This window comes from Giraffa tippelskirchi, chromosome 11 (assembly GCF_054371585.1).
Source record: "Giraffa tippelskirchi isolate mGirTip1 chromosome 11, T2T-mGirTip1v1.2.pri, whole genome shotgun sequence".
NCBI classification, from domain to species: Eukaryota; Metazoa; Chordata; class Mammalia; order Artiodactyla; family Giraffidae; genus Giraffa; species Giraffa tippelskirchi.
The window spans coordinates 121,090,881-121,109,373 of record NC_137285.1 but is presented as its reverse complement, the minus strand read 5'-3'; the positions used below and the strand labels follow the sequence as shown (position 1 = coordinate 121,109,373).

At 41.4% G+C, this 18,493-nt stretch overlaps 3 protein-coding genes and 1 non-coding gene across 4 annotated transcripts; 2 read left to right on the top strand and 2 right to left on the bottom strand.

Annotated features, from left to right (window-relative positions):
• The first annotated feature begins 601 nt into the window (after positions 1–601).
• On the top strand, positions 602–1,558 carry OR52D1 (olfactory receptor family 52 subfamily D member 1). Its single transcript, XM_081539193.1, has one exon. It carries the CDS (start codon positions 602–604, stop codon positions 1,556–1,558), a length of 957 nt encoding a protein of 318 aa, XP_081395319.1.
• Positions 1,559–6,752: 5,194 nt separating this feature from the next.
• Positions 6,753–10,003, top strand: LOC145525651 (olfactory receptor 52D1-like). The gene has a single exon (XM_081539175.1). It carries the CDS (start codon positions 7,892–7,894, stop codon positions 8,909–8,911), a length of 1,020 nt encoding a protein of 339 aa, XP_081395301.1. The 5' UTR covers positions 6,753–7,891; the 3' UTR covers positions 8,912–10,003.
• On the bottom strand, positions 9,084–9,226 carry LOC145527987 (U4 spliceosomal RNA). The gene has a single exon (XR_014070067.1). It is a non-coding gene; the product is annotated as a U4 spliceosomal RNA (small nuclear RNA).
• Positions 10,004–13,435: 3,432 nt separating the features above from the next.
• Positions 13,436–15,355, bottom strand: LOC145525650 (ubiquilin-4-like). Its single transcript, XM_081539174.1, has one exon. It carries the CDS (start codon positions 15,161–15,163, stop codon positions 13,613–13,615), a length of 1,551 nt encoding a protein of 516 aa, XP_081395300.1. The 5' UTR covers positions 15,164–15,355; the 3' UTR covers positions 13,436–13,612.
• Between the last annotated feature and the right edge of the window lie 3,138 nt (positions 15,356–18,493).

The following is an 18,493-nucleotide window of genomic DNA, read 5'->3' as shown; positions in this document are numbered from 1 at the left end:
GTACAGACACAGTCATGTTGTCTGGAGGTTGCAATTGCATAAAGATGCAGTCTCAGCTCAAGAGGATTTTGGAAAGTGATGGATGAACAGAAATAGACAACTAAAGATGAAGTTAGAGAGGAAAGGCTTTTGGAAGGCAAAGAGACTTGCCCAGAGTTTAAAACTTAGAGAGAAAGAAAAGGAAAAAGTCTCCTTGGACAAAGGGAATACTAATACTGTAAACTTTAAAAAAAGAGAGAGATAGAGACAATAAATATTCCTAGATGTATTGGGGCATAAAAACAACTGCATGATGTGCAGAATGTGGTAGGAGATAAGTCTAGAGGGGTTAGGGCAAATGCTTAAATTCTTATCATGGTTCTTGGGATATAGAACTCAAAGCATGATTGATGAGTATAGGAATTAGCAGATGAAAAATTGAATTTATGTTATAGAAACTTTTAAGATTCTTAAGCTAGTTATAACAATAAAAATTTTTCTCAGCTTAAAAAAGATGACTTCACAGGAAAGTCATCATTTTATGTGAATGAACCAGATCTCTCATGCTGCAGGACAGGTGTACCATCACCCCTTGGACAGAACCCTTTATTTGCAAAGCAGAATGCCAGCATCCAACATCAGTGATAACCATCTCCCAGCCACTCTCTTCCTGATGGGGATCCCAGAGCTGGAGTGGGCTCACGTCTGGATTGCCATCCCCTTTTGTGCCATGTATATGGTAGCACTGGCTGGGAATGCCACCCTCATCCTGGTCATAGTGACAGACAGTGCCCTTCATGCACCCATGTATCTCTTCCTTTGCCTCCTCTCACTCACTGACCTGGCTCTCAGCTCCACCACTGTGCCCAAAACGTTGGCTATTTTGTGGTTCCAAGCTGGTGAGATTTCCTTTGATGGGTGCTTGGCCCAGATGTTTTGTGTCCATTCTATTTATGCTCTAGAGTCCTCGGTTCTTCTTGCCATGGCCTTTGATCGATACATGGCTATCTGCAACCCGCTGAGATACACAACCATCCTTAACCACACTGTCATAGGCAGAATCGGCCTTGTGGGTATATTCAGGAGTATAGCCCTTGTCTCCCCCTTCATCTTCCTGTTGAGGCGACTGCCCTACTGTCAGCACCATATCATGGCACACACATACTGTGAGCACATGGGCATTGCTCGACTGGCCTGTGCCAACATCACTGTCAATATAGTCTATGGGCTAACTGTGGCCCTTCTGGCTGTGGGTCTGGATTCCATCCTCATTGCCATTTCCTATGGCTTTATTCTCCACGCTGTCTTTCATCTTCCATCTCAAGATGCCAGGCGCAAGGCTCTGAGTACCTGTGGCTCCCACCTTGGGGTCATCCTGGTCTTCTACATCCCCGCCTTCTTCTCCTTCCTCACCCACCGTTTTGGCCAACACCGAGTCCCCAGGCACGTGCACATCTTTCTGGCGAATCTCTATGTGCTGGTGCCTCCTGTGCTCAACCCAGTCATCTATGGGGCTAGGACCAAGGAGATCCGGAGTCGACTTCCAAGACTGCCTCACTTGGGGAAGGTCTCAGTATGAGTTCTTGCCGCAGTTGGAGATGAGAATGAAAGGTAAATGGGAAGGATAATTATCCAGATACATTTACATAGATAAAGCCTATGATGTGAGAGAGATGGTGATATGGGAGGAAGTGCTTTATGAAGAATGATCAGATAAATGGGACATGTTAAGGATTACACTGAATATGCTCCTTGAGCAATTCTGAATTGCTCAGAACAAGGTAATAAGGAAGTTTCTGTGTCATCTCAGAAGGGACAGTAGCTTTCCAAAATGCTAGTCAGTTCTGTTCTGGAGTGGACACTGTAGCTCATGGTGGATTTTTCTATTGGGATGTTAAGTGACAAAAAAGAAAACCTAAGATGAAACATCTGGAGTGAATTTGAATCTGAACTCCAAAACTTTGGACAGTGGTTAAGAGCACAAGATCTGAAATCAGAGGGCCTGAGTTTGAATGTTCTCTCCTTTATTGTTGGTTTTCTACTTTGAGCATGTTACTAAACATATCTATGTCTATTTTGGTGAACTGTAAAATGGGGACAATGATTAATTATATCTAACTCTTGAATTATGGTGAAGATTAAGTAAATTACTGAATGTATGTACAACATGTAGAACAGTGCCTGAAAATGCTCAATAAATAAATAAATGATTAAATGTTTCTCTAAAAAGCTTTTGCACAGCAAAGGAAACAAAACAAAAAGATAGCCTACAAAATGAGAAGATATTTGCAAATCATGTACCAATAAGGGGTTAATGTTGAAAATATATAAATAACTCATACAACTCAACAGCAGAGAAGCAAACAACCATATTAAAAATGGACAGAGGTTCTGAATGGGCATCCAAAGAAGAGATTCAGATGGCCAACAGGGATACAAAAAGAGTTCAATGTCACTTAATTACTAGGGAAATTAAAGTTAGAAATACAATGAGATATCATTCACACTTGTTAGGATGATTAATATAAAAAATGACAAGACACTATTACATATAAAATAGATAACTAATAAGGATCTGCTATGTACCACAGGGAACTCTGTTCAGTACTCTGCAGTGCTCTATATGGGAAAAGAATCTTAAAAAGAGTGGATATATGTATTGTGTATGCATATGTATAACAAATTCACTTTGCTGTACACATGAACCTAACACAACATTGTAAATCAACTACAGCTAAATAATTTTTTTTGAAAAAGACAGAGTCTGTTTTCCCAGGCTCATAGAAAATCAAAAGAGATCAAATAAAATGATGATAATATTTATCCTTAAAATTATTTTTACCTTTATAAAAAGCTTCAGGATGAATAAGGTAACAAGTTATTAAAGCTAAAAACTAAAACAGACAAGATAAACATGGTGAGGATACGGGGAAAGGGGGAACACTAGGTCATTGTTTCTAGGAATGTATATTAGTGCAGTCAGTATGGAAAACAGAAATTCTTCTTCAAAAACTTAAGAATAGGAAGACCATGTGATCCAGCTTTTCAAATTTGGGTATTTATCAAAGAATACAAAAACATTAATTTGAAAAAATATGTATGTGCTAGTCACTCAGTTGTGTCTGACTCTTTGCGACTCCATAGACTATACCCCACCAGGCTCCTCTGTCCACGGAATTCTCCAAGCAAGAATACTGGAGTGGTTTGCCATTCCCTTCTCCAGGGAATCTTCCTGACCCAGGGATCAAACCTGGGTCTCCCTCATTACAGGCAGATTCTTTACCATCTGAGTGACCAAAATATATATAGACCACTAAGTTCACTGCAGCATTATTTACAACAGCTGAGATATGGAAACCAAGTTCCGACAAATGGATGAACGGATAAAGAAGATGCAGTGTGTATGCAGAATGGAATACTACTAAGTCAGAAAAAAAAAAACATGATATCTTTCCATTTGTGACAACATGGATGGACCTTGAGGGTATCATGCTAAGTGAAATAAACCAAATGGAGAAAGATAAATACCATATGATTTCACTCATGTGTGAAATACATAAATAAATAAACAACCAGAGAAGCAAACCAATACAAACAAAACCAAACACATATATATAGAGAAAAGAGCAGTGGTTGCCAAAGAGGAACGCTACTGAGAAAGGTAGGCTGACAGATGGAAACTAAATTTTGATGTTGAGCAAGCTTTAGTGTAAACAGAAGTTGAAATATAATGTTGTACACATGAAACTTACATATGTTATAAATAAATGATATCTTATTTTTTTTAATTAATAGCATTTTAAACATTTGAGGGCTTCCCTGGTGGCTCAGATGGTAAAGAATCCGTCTGCAATGTGAGAGACCTGGGTTTGATCCCTGTGTTAGGAAGATCCGCTGGAGAAGAGAAAGGCTACCCACTCCAGTATTCTGGTATGGAGAATTCCATGGACTGTAATCCCTGTGTTAGGAAGATCCGCTGGAGAAGAGAAAGGCTACCCACTCCAGTATTCTGGTCTGGAGAATTCCATGGACTGTATAGTCCATGGGGTTGCAAAGAGTCAGACGTGACTGAGAAACTTGGTTAAACATTTGGGCCTAATGTTAAAGGAAACAAAAATTCCAACACACATAAAAATTATCATTACATGAATAAAAGTAATTATCATGAAATATTTGAGTAAAAACATATGTGGGAAAATGGAGCAGATTCAAGGAAACAAACCAGTATATTAAATTCCTGACCGTTAAAAAAAGCTTGTTTATTTACTTTGAAATAAATAATCGTGAGTTAACAATTTCTAGGGCATAAAGAGTCCATAGGGCCCACTTTAAATCATCATATGGGAGTTTTAAGAGTCAATATTCACAATATACTGAAAATTATGTCTATGTCTACCTTTTAAACTTTGAATGATAATTTTTAGTTGTCAAAGTTTTGAAGGGGGCATATAGTGTTTTGAATATTCTTTTAGACACTCTAATGAAGACCACAGTTTGAAGTTATTCAAGAGAGGTCTATTAAAAGGAAAGTGAGTACAGTATTCTGAAGTCATAGAGGAGAGAATAACTAGTCTTGGAAGGGGTTGATGGAAGTGATGCTTGTGCAGGACATGATAGATAGTTGATGTCAAGGGATCTTAGGTGATCTACCTGCAACACTGATGTCACTCCTTACCAGGACTGGCTTCATGGGCATATAACCTGGTCAACTACATAGCATCCATGCTCAGAATGGCCTCTGGCTTTCCTTACCGCTCTGTTGTCATCATCATGAAATTCATGATAATTTTACCTTTGAACTTGTGTTTGTAAGTAAAATCTGATAGCACAATGATGTGTGCACAGGTCCGCTACCATTATCTGCTGTCCCTTTCTCATGATTATTTCACCACGCCTCATAAGCACAGAATTCTGGTGTACCCACAAGAGGGGGAATTCAAGGAGACACACAGAAATAAAGCAAAGAGAAGAGAATGAGAGGATGGGGGAGGGGGAAGCAAGAAATTAGAAGGGAGGATAAAATATAATCCATCATACACTAGATACTTAATTTCCACTTTCTTTGAAAAGTCATGAAGGAAAATTTCCCTTTCTTACCTCAGTTACTTTATCTACTTTCCTTTTCTTTCTGTCTCTCAAAAGATGCACCAAATCCCTAGAGGAGTCCTCTTTGGTTTCACACCTGAGTATCACGGGGAGAATCAATAAATAACCTTACTTACAGAGCCCTGGACCAGAGGAGGTGGGAACACAGAGATGAGCTGAAGACATACACTGAGCCCAGACACTTGATATCAGATAAAAGATCACACATCTCAGCCCAGATTACACATTCAGAGCCCTTTGCTCCCTTACCGCTCCCACTCGCACCTGCACAGAAACAGCTTTTACACCCATAAGTAGCATTTTGCATTCACATACACACCTCCTGCACAAGCTGGCATTCTACCACACTCTATCCATACAGCCTCACACTCACACAGTACACACACTCATAGAATTCCAATCTCAGCTTGGTCTACCTGCAAATGCATGCCTACCACACAGGTACGTTCTTGATATCAGATTGCCCAATGTCTGTGTCCAGTGGAAAGGCACGGAGTATAATTATTGAAGTCTTATCAGAGAAAAGAACCTCACAGAACCAGATCCTGGGACAATCTGGGAGGGATGCCGCACTATGGGCTAAAGTGATGCTCCAGTCCAATAGCCTTATCCCATTGTTTCCCAGGGAGGAAAAATCCAGCTGAATTCTTATTTCAATCATTTTTATCCTCAGACCCACAGATGGACACAGAGTAATGGCTGTCTTACCATAACCACTTGATATCTTCCTTAGAGGGGCATGAATAAGCTGGGAAGAAAGGAGGAAGGAAGATGATAGTGATTCTAGCCCTCTGCCCGTCACCATCCAAGCTTCTCTCCCCTGGCGTCTCAGTCCTGTGTACGGAGCAGCTGGTGTCTTTGGTGGAAGCCTCTACACAAATGGGGTGGGCTTCCTAATTCTCTTTACAACTTTGAAATTCAGATAAGTAATAAAATGATTACAGCGTTTTGAATTATTGACATAATGCCTTCATCAAAAGACATAGGAATTCAGATATTGTTCATATTAATGGACATTTGGGTGAAGTAAAAGCTTGCAACTCTGAATCAGAACACATAAAAGCTAATTTTAGTTTTGCAATTAACATGCTTTGTATCTGGACTACATATATTCACCTCTCTGGACTTGGTCTCCCCAGTGATGAGGGGTTCATATGATAAGTATAGTCTATTATCTTTGTAGTATACTGAAAGTGTTTGTTAAAGAAACAAAGAAAGGAAGGAAGGAAGAAGAGATTATTTGGGATGTCCAAATTTTTAATCACAGAAATACTATTTTAAGCTCTACCACAAAATCTTGTGAAGCTGGTAAATCAAGTGATGCCATTTCCAATTTAGAGACAAAAAACTGAAGGCAAAAAGTGTTGCGGCAATTTTTCCAATGCCACAACACGAGCAGATAGAAAAGAGAGAATGACTGCAGTCATTGTTCTTTCCAAATGAAGACTGACTGGGAAAGAGAGAGATTTGTTTCCATTCATATACCAACTTTGTTACAGAAGCAGTTTTAACATTCAAGCTTCTCCAAATTCTACACAGATTTAAGGACACAATACAGTCAACGCTTAAATAACAGGGTTTGAACTGTGCAGATTCACTTATGAGTGGGTTTTTCGATAATAAATACAGTACTACTTACTGATCAGTGGTTGGTTGAAGCCGTGAATGCCAAATAATGGATATGATGAGCCACTTTATGAGAAACCTCTTATATGAAGGGGAGGTAATAAATTATGTAAGAATCTTCAGCTGCCCAGATGATTGGCATCCATAACACCCTCACTGTTCAAGGCTCAACAGTATGCTATCAAGGAAGAGTGTCTGTAAATACTCACTAGCCTTCAACAGCCAGAAACAGATTCTCTTTCCAGGATATCTTCACTGTTAGCAACCTTGGGACCACAGATTTTATCCCTTAGTCAGCCTCTATGAGTGCTTGGTATTCTGATCTGGCCAGGATATCCAGCCATTACACTGGTGGGCATGCTGGATTTTGGCTGGCTGTCTTGCCAACTAGCATGTTGATGTATATTTTGCTTTCTTCTGTTATGCTTCTTGAATATTCAAATTGCTATACATATTCAATCATGAGATATATAAGCATATTCATAATTTCCTATATTTTTTCTAGGCATTTCAAGTGAGATATACAAAGAGATTCTTTGGGTATGTATCTGGGAAGGTGCATTACAAGCACACACACAAAAAAACTGAACACATTATTATATCATTAAGTTAAAAAAGCAACGCAATGTTATTAAGTTGTCAAAATTGAAGCTTAATGAACAGTGACCAAAATGACTAGATACACTGTCACAGTCAGTGCGGAAGGTACCATAGTGAAGATACACCCTCACTCAATGGAATTTTATAAGCAGAAAAATGGAAAAAAGAATGAGACAACTATGGACATAAAAAATAAAAGGGTGTCAGGAAGACAGGGAAACGCTCACTGAAGCTTAAAAAACATAGAAAAAAAGAAAATAAAGACGTCTCTGTAGGCATGGGAAAAGGACATAGATGAAAGAAAAGCAAGGGATATCCCTACATGTGGGTTGACTAAATGTCAATAAATGATGTGTAGGAGATGACCCCTGAAGCGTCAGGTCGAACAGATGCTTAAATACTTAGCTTGCTGCTTGGGATACAGAATTCAAAATATGATTGATGAGTATAGGAATCAGCAGAAGAAGGGAAAGCAGATAATATGTGGAGGAGTATTTTAAGATTCTTAAGCAAGTTAATAACAAATATTTTTCTCAGCCTAAGAAAGACTACTTCACAGAAAGGTCATCATTTTATGTGAATGAACCAAATCTCTCATGCTACAGGAGAGGTGTACCATCACCCCTTTAATTTGCCAAGCAGAATGCCAGCTTCCAACATCAGTGATAACCGTCTCCCAGCCACTCTCTTCCTGACGGGCATCCCAGGGCTGGAGTGGGCTCACGTCTGGATTGCCATCCCCTTTTGTGCCATGTATATGGTAGCACTGGCTGGGAATGCCGCTCTCATCCTGGTCATAGTGACAGACAGTGCCCTTCATGCACCCATGTACCTCTTCCTTTGCCTCCTCTCACTCACTGACCTGGCTCTCAGCTCCACAACTGTGCCAAAAATGCTGGCCATTTTGTGGTTCCAAGCTGGTGAGATTTCCTTTGATGGGTGCCTGGCCCAGATGTTTTTTGTCCATTCTATTTATGCTCTAGAGTCCTCGGTTCTTCTTGCCATGGCCTTTGATCGATACATGGCTATCTGCAACCCACTGAGATACACAACCATCCTTAACCACACTGTCATTGGCAGAATTGGCCTTGTTGGGATACTTCGTAGTGTGGCCATTGTCTCCCCCTTCATCTTCCTGTTGAGGCGCCTGCCCTACTGTCAGCACCATGTCATGGCACACACATACTGTGAGCACATGGGCATTGCTCAACTGGCCTGTGCCAACATCACTGTCAATATAGTCTATGGGCTAACTGTGGCCCTTCTGGCCATGGGTCTGGATTCCATTCTCATTTCTATCTCCTATGGCTTCATCCTCCATGCTGTCTTTCACCTTCCATCCCGTGATGCCCAGTACAAGGCTCTGAGTACCTGTGGCTCCCACCTTGGGGTCATCCTGGTCTTCTACATCCCCGCCTTCTTCTCCTTCCTCACCCACCGTTTTGGCCAACACCGAGTCCCCAGGCACGTGCACATCTTTCTGGCGAATCTCTATGTGCTGGTGCCTCCTGTGCTCAACCCAGTCATCTATGGGGCTAGGACCAAGGAGATCCGGAGTCGACTTCCAAGACTGCCTCACTTGGGGAAAATTTCAATATGAATTCTGAGCAGAGATAAGAAATGAGGGGGAAAAAGTATGTATGATGGCTATCTGAATGCATTTTCCTGGATGGAGACCTCTGATATAAGTGGAATGTGTTTCCATGGGAGGAAGCCCTGGAAGGCTAAGGAAAGGTGGGATGAGCTGAAGTTATTGATAATCAAATTGAAGATACCTTACTTCTGAGGCTCCTTGAGCAATTATGAATAACCCAGAAAGGTAATAATATTTTTACTTTTAGAAGAAGTTTTTAAATAGCAAAAATCATGTGTTGCATAAACCTCATTAGCTATGATACTGCTACTGCACAAAGCTCCTAATATTTTTACCTTTGCCTCAAATGCATCTGTGGTTTACTAGAAAGCAAAGCATTTCCTGTTCTTAAAAAGCATCTAGGTGCCACGGTGGGACTATCTTTTGTGAGTCCAAGTAGAAAAGGACAAGAACATTTAAAGTATATCTAATCCGAATCCAAGAAATTTGGGCAGTGATTAAAAACACATGGTCTAAAGTCAGAGTATCTGACTTATATACAATGGAATAATACTCAGCCATAAAAAAGTGTGAAATAATGCCATTTGCAGCAAAATGAATGGACGTGGCGATTATCATATTAAGTGAAGTAAGTCACACAGAGAAAGACAGATATTATATAATATCACTTGTATGAAGGATCTTAAAAAATTATACAAATGAACTTATCTACAAAAGAGAAATAGACTCACAGGATATTATTATTATTAGATATTATTATTAGAGAATAAACTTATGGCTACCAAAGGAGACAGGTTGGAGGTGGCAATATATAGGAGTTTTGGATTGACATATATACACTGCTCTATTTAAATAGACAATCAACATGGACCTACTGTACAACACAGGGAACTCTGCTCAATATTCTTTAGTAACCTAAATGGGAAAAGAATTTGAAAAAGAATGGAAAGAATAAAAATTAAATTCTTTGAACATGAAAAAAAATGCATGTGCCAATCACTTTGCCACACACCTGAAATATTGTAAATCAACTGTACTTTGATAAAAAAAAAAAGCGTGTGCATACACACACAAAAAAAATAATAAATTACATTAGAATACCTGCGTTCACATCCTCCTTCTCCACTTACTAGTTCTGTGACCTTTGAGCATGCTGCTAAATCTCTGTGCTTCAGTTTGGACAATGATTAGGTGGAGAATAACAACATCTAACTGATAGCTCAGTTGGAAAAGAATACGCCTGCAATGCAGGAGACCCCGATTTGATTCCTGGGTCAGGAAGATCTTCTGGAGAAGGGGTAGGCTGCCCACTGCAGTGTTCTTGGGCTTCCCTTGTGGCTCAGCTGGTAAAGAATTTGCTTGCAATGTGGGAGACCTGGGTTCAATCCCTGGGTTGGGAAGATCCTCTGGAGAAGGGAAAGGCTACCCACTGCAGTATTCTGGCCTGGAGAATTCCATGGACTATACAGTCCATGGGATCACAAAGAGTTGGACATGACTGAGTGACTTTCACTTCACTTCACTTCAGTATTGCAGTGAGGAATAGAGAAATCAATGAATGTCGAAAAGTTAAGACAGTGCCTAACATGTAAAATGCTCACTAAATAAATACGAGAAAGCTATGCAATCTCTCTAAATATTGCTAGCTACATTGAAACATATTTAGGACTTTTTATATCACTTCTCAGGCTTATTGTGATAATTACACTATATAACTATATTAAAATGCTTAGACAGTGCTTGGGATTTGAATAGTGACCATTAAACTGTATTTTCTGCAAAATCAGTAGAATGGGAACTGGATGCTTTTGACTTTAGTGGAATCCAAGAAATTGAGTGAATTGTATAAGGTATATCTGCTCCAGTGGCAGTGATCTGGAGATTCACTCCTGTCTACTTCTCTTATCCAATGTTGCATAACCCCTATAGACTTTTTAAAAAATATAAACAGTCAAGTTGGAAGATATCTGCCTAGGTATTATTCTCCACATAGAGCAGATAGAAGTGAACAGCAAGGAGATAGACACATCTTAATTCTTTAACCACTACACTTTTATTCTTGGATTATATTCTCTCACTTCTATATCTACATACTTTTAAATAAGTTCAACATATATCTCTTACTTTTTCCTCAGCTCCCTTATATAGCTGACCCACTCCAGCCTTCTGCATCATCCCTTAGATATATCTGTCCTTCTTTGCTCAACCCTTGGTCTTGTTTCTAGTGATCCTTCTGAAGAAGTTATTCCACAGACCACAACTCTGATCCACTGATTTTACCAGCCATAAGATTCCACACTCTGGGCAGAACCTTAAGTCTTTCCATCGTCCTGATTAAAGTGAAACAAATGAAATTATTTACAAAATAGAAATAGACTCACAGACTTTAAAGATAATCTTTTGGCTACTAAAGGAGAAACGTGACAAGGCAGGATAAATTAGGAGTTTAGGATTGATATATATACTCTACTATGTATAAAAATAGAAATCAACAAGGATCTCCTGTATAGCAGAGGGAACTCTACTCAATACTCTGTAATAACCTATTTGGGAAAAGAATCTGAAAGTAATGGATATATATATATATGTATAACTGAATCACTTGCTGTGCACCTGAAACTAACATAACATTGCAAATCAGCTATACTCCAATATAAAATAAAAATTAAATTAATATTAATTTAAAAATAATAAAATAAATTCAAGCCTTTCCAATCTGACCAGATCTTTTTTCCCTTAATGATCACTCTGAATCTCACAGTCTCATCATCTGACTCTATGCTGTGCACAGAATAAGGATGCTGGAATCAGGAAAATCAGCTTAGAATTTCAACCACAGGTGTGTGGGAAGTCACTTAACCCCTTGGAGTCTGTTTCTCTAGCTTTAAAATGAAAATAACATTTCATATCTTTCAGGAATTTCAAAAGAATAGCTATACTCTCTCAAAAATGAATGGCTCCTCATGCTGACAGAGTGGTTGCTAGTTTTGTTTTTATCCCCCAACTCCCTGGGTTTTTGAGTATTCCCTCAAATACTCTACATTCAAAGAAATCCAAGGAGTAACTTCTGAAATTCTCAATTTTTTACCCCCAGTGAAAGCTAACACTGATATTTAAGTCCTTAACTGTACTATACTAAGCAATACAGCCAATAATTTTAGTTTCATTTCCTAGAAAAACTGAAAAACTAGTTTATCTTAATTTGTGGTTTTCAATTCTCTTTACATTTCTGTGTGTGAATAGAGGTCTATGTGTTGGCTGTGTGTCTCTGATTGAAATTGTGTATGATTTTGTGATACACATCTACAACTGGTAGACATCCAATCAATAGTTGGTACTGAGTACAGATCACTTATCTCTGTGCCTCTAGTTCTCATGTCTGACTGAAAATTTATGCATAAGGCTGTCAAGCTTATCTTCTACTGTATTATGATGTAGGACTATGTGATATCCTCCATGTGTTCTAGTCTGACTTTAGGATTCAACTATACATCTCATGAACTATATTTTTCCTTGTGTTATTCTGGGGATTGATATATGCTTATGTGAGCACTGTGGGATTTGATCCACTAATTCTGCTCAGCATCCTTCTCTTTCCCTAAACCTTCAATCTCACTCCAACACTGATATATAGAAAGGAGGAATTGTTTTAGCAAAGACCCTCCATCCAACCCTCTTCTCCAATTGTGGCTTTTTCAGGAGCATCTCACCTCCCTGTGTTTTGCCTACAGAAATAATATGAGATGCAAGGACCACACACTGTTTAATAGCTGGGTACAGGGATCTAGCTATGGCCTTTACTCTGGGCTGATGTCTTGTGGATGTAGCACAGAACTGTTCTCCATAGTTTCCTATCTCTGACCAAAGCTCAGCTTTCACATACAATAAGTAACAGACAGATGGAGGGTTCTGCAGCCCTGGCTGAAAATTCTACTCCTTGAAGTTCTTTTAGGAATTTGCTCGGGGTGGGGGGGGGGCTGTTGTTCTAATAGTATTCTAATGATAGAATGCAATAGTTCCTAGAGGGAGAAATTAATTTATAGAAACCAGTAGCTGCTACCAGCCTGGAGGTAGCAAGGTCCAGCTCCCAGGAGAACTGCTAACATTATTATTAAGATCTGTTATTCCATTGAGGTGGATAGCAAAGGAGAAGCCCTAACTGAAAGGCAAGTTAAACAACTTTTCTGCAATATCAGGAGACGACCTCAAGACAGAGAAACATTGTCAAGGAATAGGTGGTTTTCAGGGTCTGTGAAGAAACCCATGGCTTCCCAGGAGAGCAAACGTCAATATTCCTTCAGAGTCACCATGGAATTGTAATTCTGGTGATGATAGCAATGTTGGTGGAAAACTGCATTGCCCATTGAACAGGAGTAGATACTAAAAAGAACTCAGGATTTCCCCCTACTCTGGTGTTATGGTTATGAGAACAGGTGAAGCCCAGACCCAAGGCCATGTAACATGATCCATCCCTCCCCCAAACAACATTCTCTTTGCCCACCATCTCCAAAATTGACACAACACACAAGATCCATGCAATCCTTTTTAATGTAGAACAGGCTTGGGAGGTGAGGGGAGGCTGTATAAGTGTGCATGTAATCTGAGCAGGAGAAATCCCCAAAATAAGCTACTCCCTTCCCTCTCTTTCCCTTTCCTTTCCCACCTCCTCTCCATGGGATGGTGCATTGGCACATCAGCTGGAGGCACCTAGGCCTCTGGTATTCCCAGAAGCCTCTCAATGGCAGCATGAACGTCTCCTCCTGAGGCCATGAGGGCCTGAAGATTGGCATCACGATTAGCAAAGCCCATGGACTTCAGATGCTCCAGTTCTTGCTGGTAGCAGTCTTCAGAGAGGGGACATGAGGACGATGAGGACTGGGTAGACTGAGGGCAGGCATTGGCCAGAGCGTGGAGGAGCTGAAGAACAGCCAAGGTGGGCTGCACAGAGTCTGCTCTGTGACCTCTAGTTTCAAAAACTCCTCTGGCCCCATGTGGTCTACCTGGACACCATAAACATGGTCCCAACCCAGGTACCTCCCTGGATAGTATCTGCAGGCCCTTTTCTATCTGGATCAATGCCTGCAGCACCCGTGGGTTGGTGAGTATGGGAAGGAGTGGCATATGATGTCGCAGGGGGCTGCCTGTTGCCAGATGGTGTAGCAGAGCTGGATTCTGCTGCAGGACACGTAAGGCTCTGTGCAAGACAGAGGGTGATGGTCTCAGCTGACTCGCCGGAGTGGCTTTCCCGATGGGCTGCTGGCTCTCCTGGGAGGAAAGATCCTGGCCTGAGTATAAGTCTGACACTCCAGTCCTACACCCTGAATTGGCCTGGTTTGAAATTACACCCGTGGCTTGAGCAGCTACTCCTGCACTGACTTCCTGTGCCAGTGGCCTGGTAGGTATGGAGACTGTGGGTGCCATGGTGATTATGTTAGTACAACTGTGAGGATTGATGCCCCCTCTGCAAGGCTCTGAATCTGGATTGTGGCCTTTGGAGGCAACCAGAGGAGCCAGAGTGGACAGCATGAGATGCTGGATATCAGAGCACACTGGACGCATAGCATTGTCACCACCTGGCACTGCCTTCAAGACTTCCAGCCCCTGCTTGTCCACCTGTAGGAGTTCCTGTTGCCGGGCCGGGTCCTGCAAGTTTTCCAGAGCTTTAAGAGCTGGCTCAGGTTTCATTACTGGCCTTGAGGATTCAGGAACATAGCAGGCATTGGCTGGTTTCTCACTTGCCAGACCTTGAACCACAGGGTCTTCCAATGATGGCCCCACGGACTCAGGCACAGCCATGAGGAGTTGAGTCAGCTGGCCAAAGAAGTCGGCTAATTCAGGAGAGGTCCTAGCCAGCTGGCCCATCCTGGCTAGCATCCTAGCATTCTCTGAGGTGGATGATGGATCAGGACAATGAGCGCAGTGGCCAGCAGGGCTGGGCAGAGTGCTGGGACCGGGCAGAATGCCTTTCCCATGGGTCCTCACCACCAGGTGGACCGTGGTGCCATCAAGGATGCCCCGTTGGCTCAGTATGTCTTGATCTCGGAGGATCTTTCCAGTGAAGATGAGCACCAGTCTGTCAGTATCACAGTGAAGGCGTTTGGAGATCTGTTTTTTAAAGTGGCGGATGCTGCTATTTTCTGCCAGCATAAATTCCTGGCTGTCTTGTGGGGTCTTGACAGACACTCTGATGATGCGTGATGGTGGCTCCCGACCAGACACCAGCTGACTGTCCCCTGCTTCTTCCCTAGCCCGTGACATATTTCCTCGCGAGCAGAATTCAGGGCCCCCTGAGGTCCTTAAGAAGTCTAGATGTAGCACTGAGCACACTTGAGCGCAGGGACCAGTAGGTGTCCCGTGATGTCCTCTCCCCCAAGTCCTGTGGACACCACCTCCAAGTGTAGTCCTGGAGCCACCCGGCTCCCATGGGATGGCAGCTGCCCTCTCCGAGCCAACCTAGGGGAGATGATGTCAGTGATGAGGTCACAGTTGAGACGTAGACCTGAATGGGGGAAGGGCAGTAGTCTCTACCACCTGTCTAAAGTTGGCTTTCGATCAGATTTGACTTTTAAAAAAGTAGAAAAAATTTAAATGTTCCTGTCTAAAAACAGGACTTCCCAGGTGGCCCAAGTGGTAAAGAACCTGCCTGCCAATGTAGGAGACCTAAGAGATGTGCGTTCGATCCCTGGGTCGGGAAGATCCCCTGGAGGAGGAAATGGCAACCTCCTCCAGTATTCTTGCCTGGAAAAATCCCATGGACCAAAGAGCCTGGAGGGCTACAGTCCATAGGGTTGGAAAGAGTCAAACATGACTGAAGCGACTTAGCATGCAGCACGTCTAAAAACATGTTTTGTGCCAACCTATCTCACTATTGAAAATCATACCACCTGGAGTTTGATAGATGAATAAAGCCAGCCAAAAAGGTACTAGGCTAATAACTAGCTTAGAAAGTGCTAATTCTAGTCACCTATCTTGTACTAGGGCTTCCCAGGTAGGACAGTGGTAGAGAATCCACCTGCCAATACTGGAGACCAAAGAAATACGGCTTCAGTCCCTGGGTCAGGAAGATATCCTGGAATAGGAAATGACAACCCACAAACCACTGTTCTTGCCTGGGAAATCCCCTGGACAGAGGAGCCTGGTAGGCTACACAGTCCATGGGGTTGTAAAGAGTTGGACAAGACTGAGCACACATACGTGTGAGCACGTGCACACACACACACACACACACACACACACACATTCTACTAAGTCACTCTATACTACCTATGCCTAGTCAGGCATAAAGTTTCTATTTCTATATGAAGAGACTCAAAATATGTATAATTAATCCACCCAGCCTCACAGGGGTCTTGAGGCAGCTTGCATCTCTGAGGCTCCCCAGGTTGGGTAACCCATCTATTATACACGGATTTAAGTAAGACAGCATAATGTTTGCAAAGAACTTGGAAACAGTTTTTCCCAGAGAGATAAACTATGATCTCAACTCCCAAAGGGTCAGAGCTAAAACAAGAGAAATTAATGAAAAAGTAATGGTTTGACTTTAGGTCTTTTTGACTTCAGTTCAGTTCTGTTCAATCTCTCAGTTGTGTCCGATTCTTTGTGACCCCATGGACTGCAGCATGCCAGGCCTCCCTGTCCGTCACCAACTCCCGGAGTTTACTCAAACTCAAGTCCATTGAGTCGGTGATGCCATCCAGCCATCTCATCCATCCTCTGTTGTCCCCTTCTCCTCCCGCCTTCGATCTTTCCCAGCATCAGGGTCTTTTCAAATGAATCAGTTTTTCACATCAGGTGGCCAAAGTATTGGAGTTTCAGCTTCAGCATCAGTCCTTCCAATGAATATTCAGGACTGATTTCCTTTAGGATGGACTGGATGGATCCTCCTCTTTGACTTAACAGTTATTTAATTTGAGGTATATATGACAAATAGAATTGTGCCTCATTAGAGTGAAGTAAGCCAGAAAGAAAAACACCAATACAGTATACTAACACATATATATGGTATTTAGTCAATCGGTAAAGATAACCCTGTATGCAAGACATCAAAAGAGACACAGATAAATAGAACAGTATTATGGACTCTATGGGAGAGGGCGAGGGCGGGATGATATGGGAGAATGGCATGGAAGCATGTAAATTATCATATGTGAAACGAATCACATATTCTGGACTGTCACATAATCACAGTCCAGGTTCAATGCATGATACAGGGTGCTCGGGGCTGGTGCACCGGGATGACCCGGAGGGATGGGATGAGGAGGGAGGTGGAAGGGGGGTTCTGGAAGGGGAAAACATGTACACCCATGGTGGATTCATGTCAATGTATGGCAAAACAAATACACTATTGTAAAGTTAAAAAGTAGAAAATAAACTAATTAAAAAAAAAAGAATTGTGCCTAGGGAGGGTACATATTTCAGCTGTAAAAGCAGGTAACAGTGACTGTCTAAGGCACTGTTTTGACTGTTCCAGTCAAGTGAGCCCCAAGAGTAAATTTAGTCTAATACCTGCAATAATTATGTTTTTTCACTGTGAAGATGGCTACATCAAGCTGTCTGAGACTTTTTCCATTATATACTTGACCATTTTTTCTGATTCTAGAATTTCAAAGGACTACAAAGGTAGGATTTGGTTACCTAGACTCCCACCTCTAGAAGATTGTTAGAGGTGGGCAACGTGAACACCTAGATCCTCCTAAAACTACATTGCTTATAATATATTAAGATGTACTCTTAAACTTCAGTTAGTGTGAATGAATGTTTTCCATGTCCAACCCATATCAAGCCTCTGATAAGTTGCAATTTTGAAAAAGATTTTCAGTCCCAATAAATTTTACAGAGTGATCCTTATGGCTGGCTGGAAGCAACAGCCTCGTGGGCCTCCTCTGGTAATGTCCAGGCCTTAAGAAAAGTTCTATTATACAAATATTAATACCAAACCCAGTTCCCATTGGGGATTCCATTTGGATTGCCCTCAGCAGAATCAGATATTCAAGCTAATGTTTCTGGCTTTTCCTTAGCTAGCATAGCTAGTACATTAATGTGTATCTGAGGTTGAAGAACATGCCAGGTAACAATTGCCCAGAATCACATTTGTGCATCTCATGGTTCCAGAGAGTTTTTTTTCCCTCATACTCTTGAGGTGAACGGTCTTTCTTCTTCCTTTCTCTTCTACAGGCTCCATTTTCAGTGCCTAAATATCTCCTACTCAGGCTGATAGCCTTCCCCAGTTCAGTTACACACTTGTGTCTCAAGGTGGGTGTTTTGATCAAAGAGGACTTGCTAAGATTCCCCCAGTTTACCACACCTAGTTCATATTATTCTTTAGTTGTTTATGCTGCTAGTTCTTCTTCCTGGAGCAGGCCCTTTATCTAAATTATTTTGGGCAATTGAGGAGGTAACAAGAAAAATTTCCTGAGTCTTATGTCTCTTAGAAATAATCAGCCTAAATTAATCCTCATGTTAAAGACACATTTTTAGGTGGCAAATTTTATTCTCCTATGAGATGAATCTGGAGCTGGTCTATATTAGAATTCTTTGCTGTCACAGAAAGGAGAATAATACATAGCAATGAATAGCCTTGACTTTCTC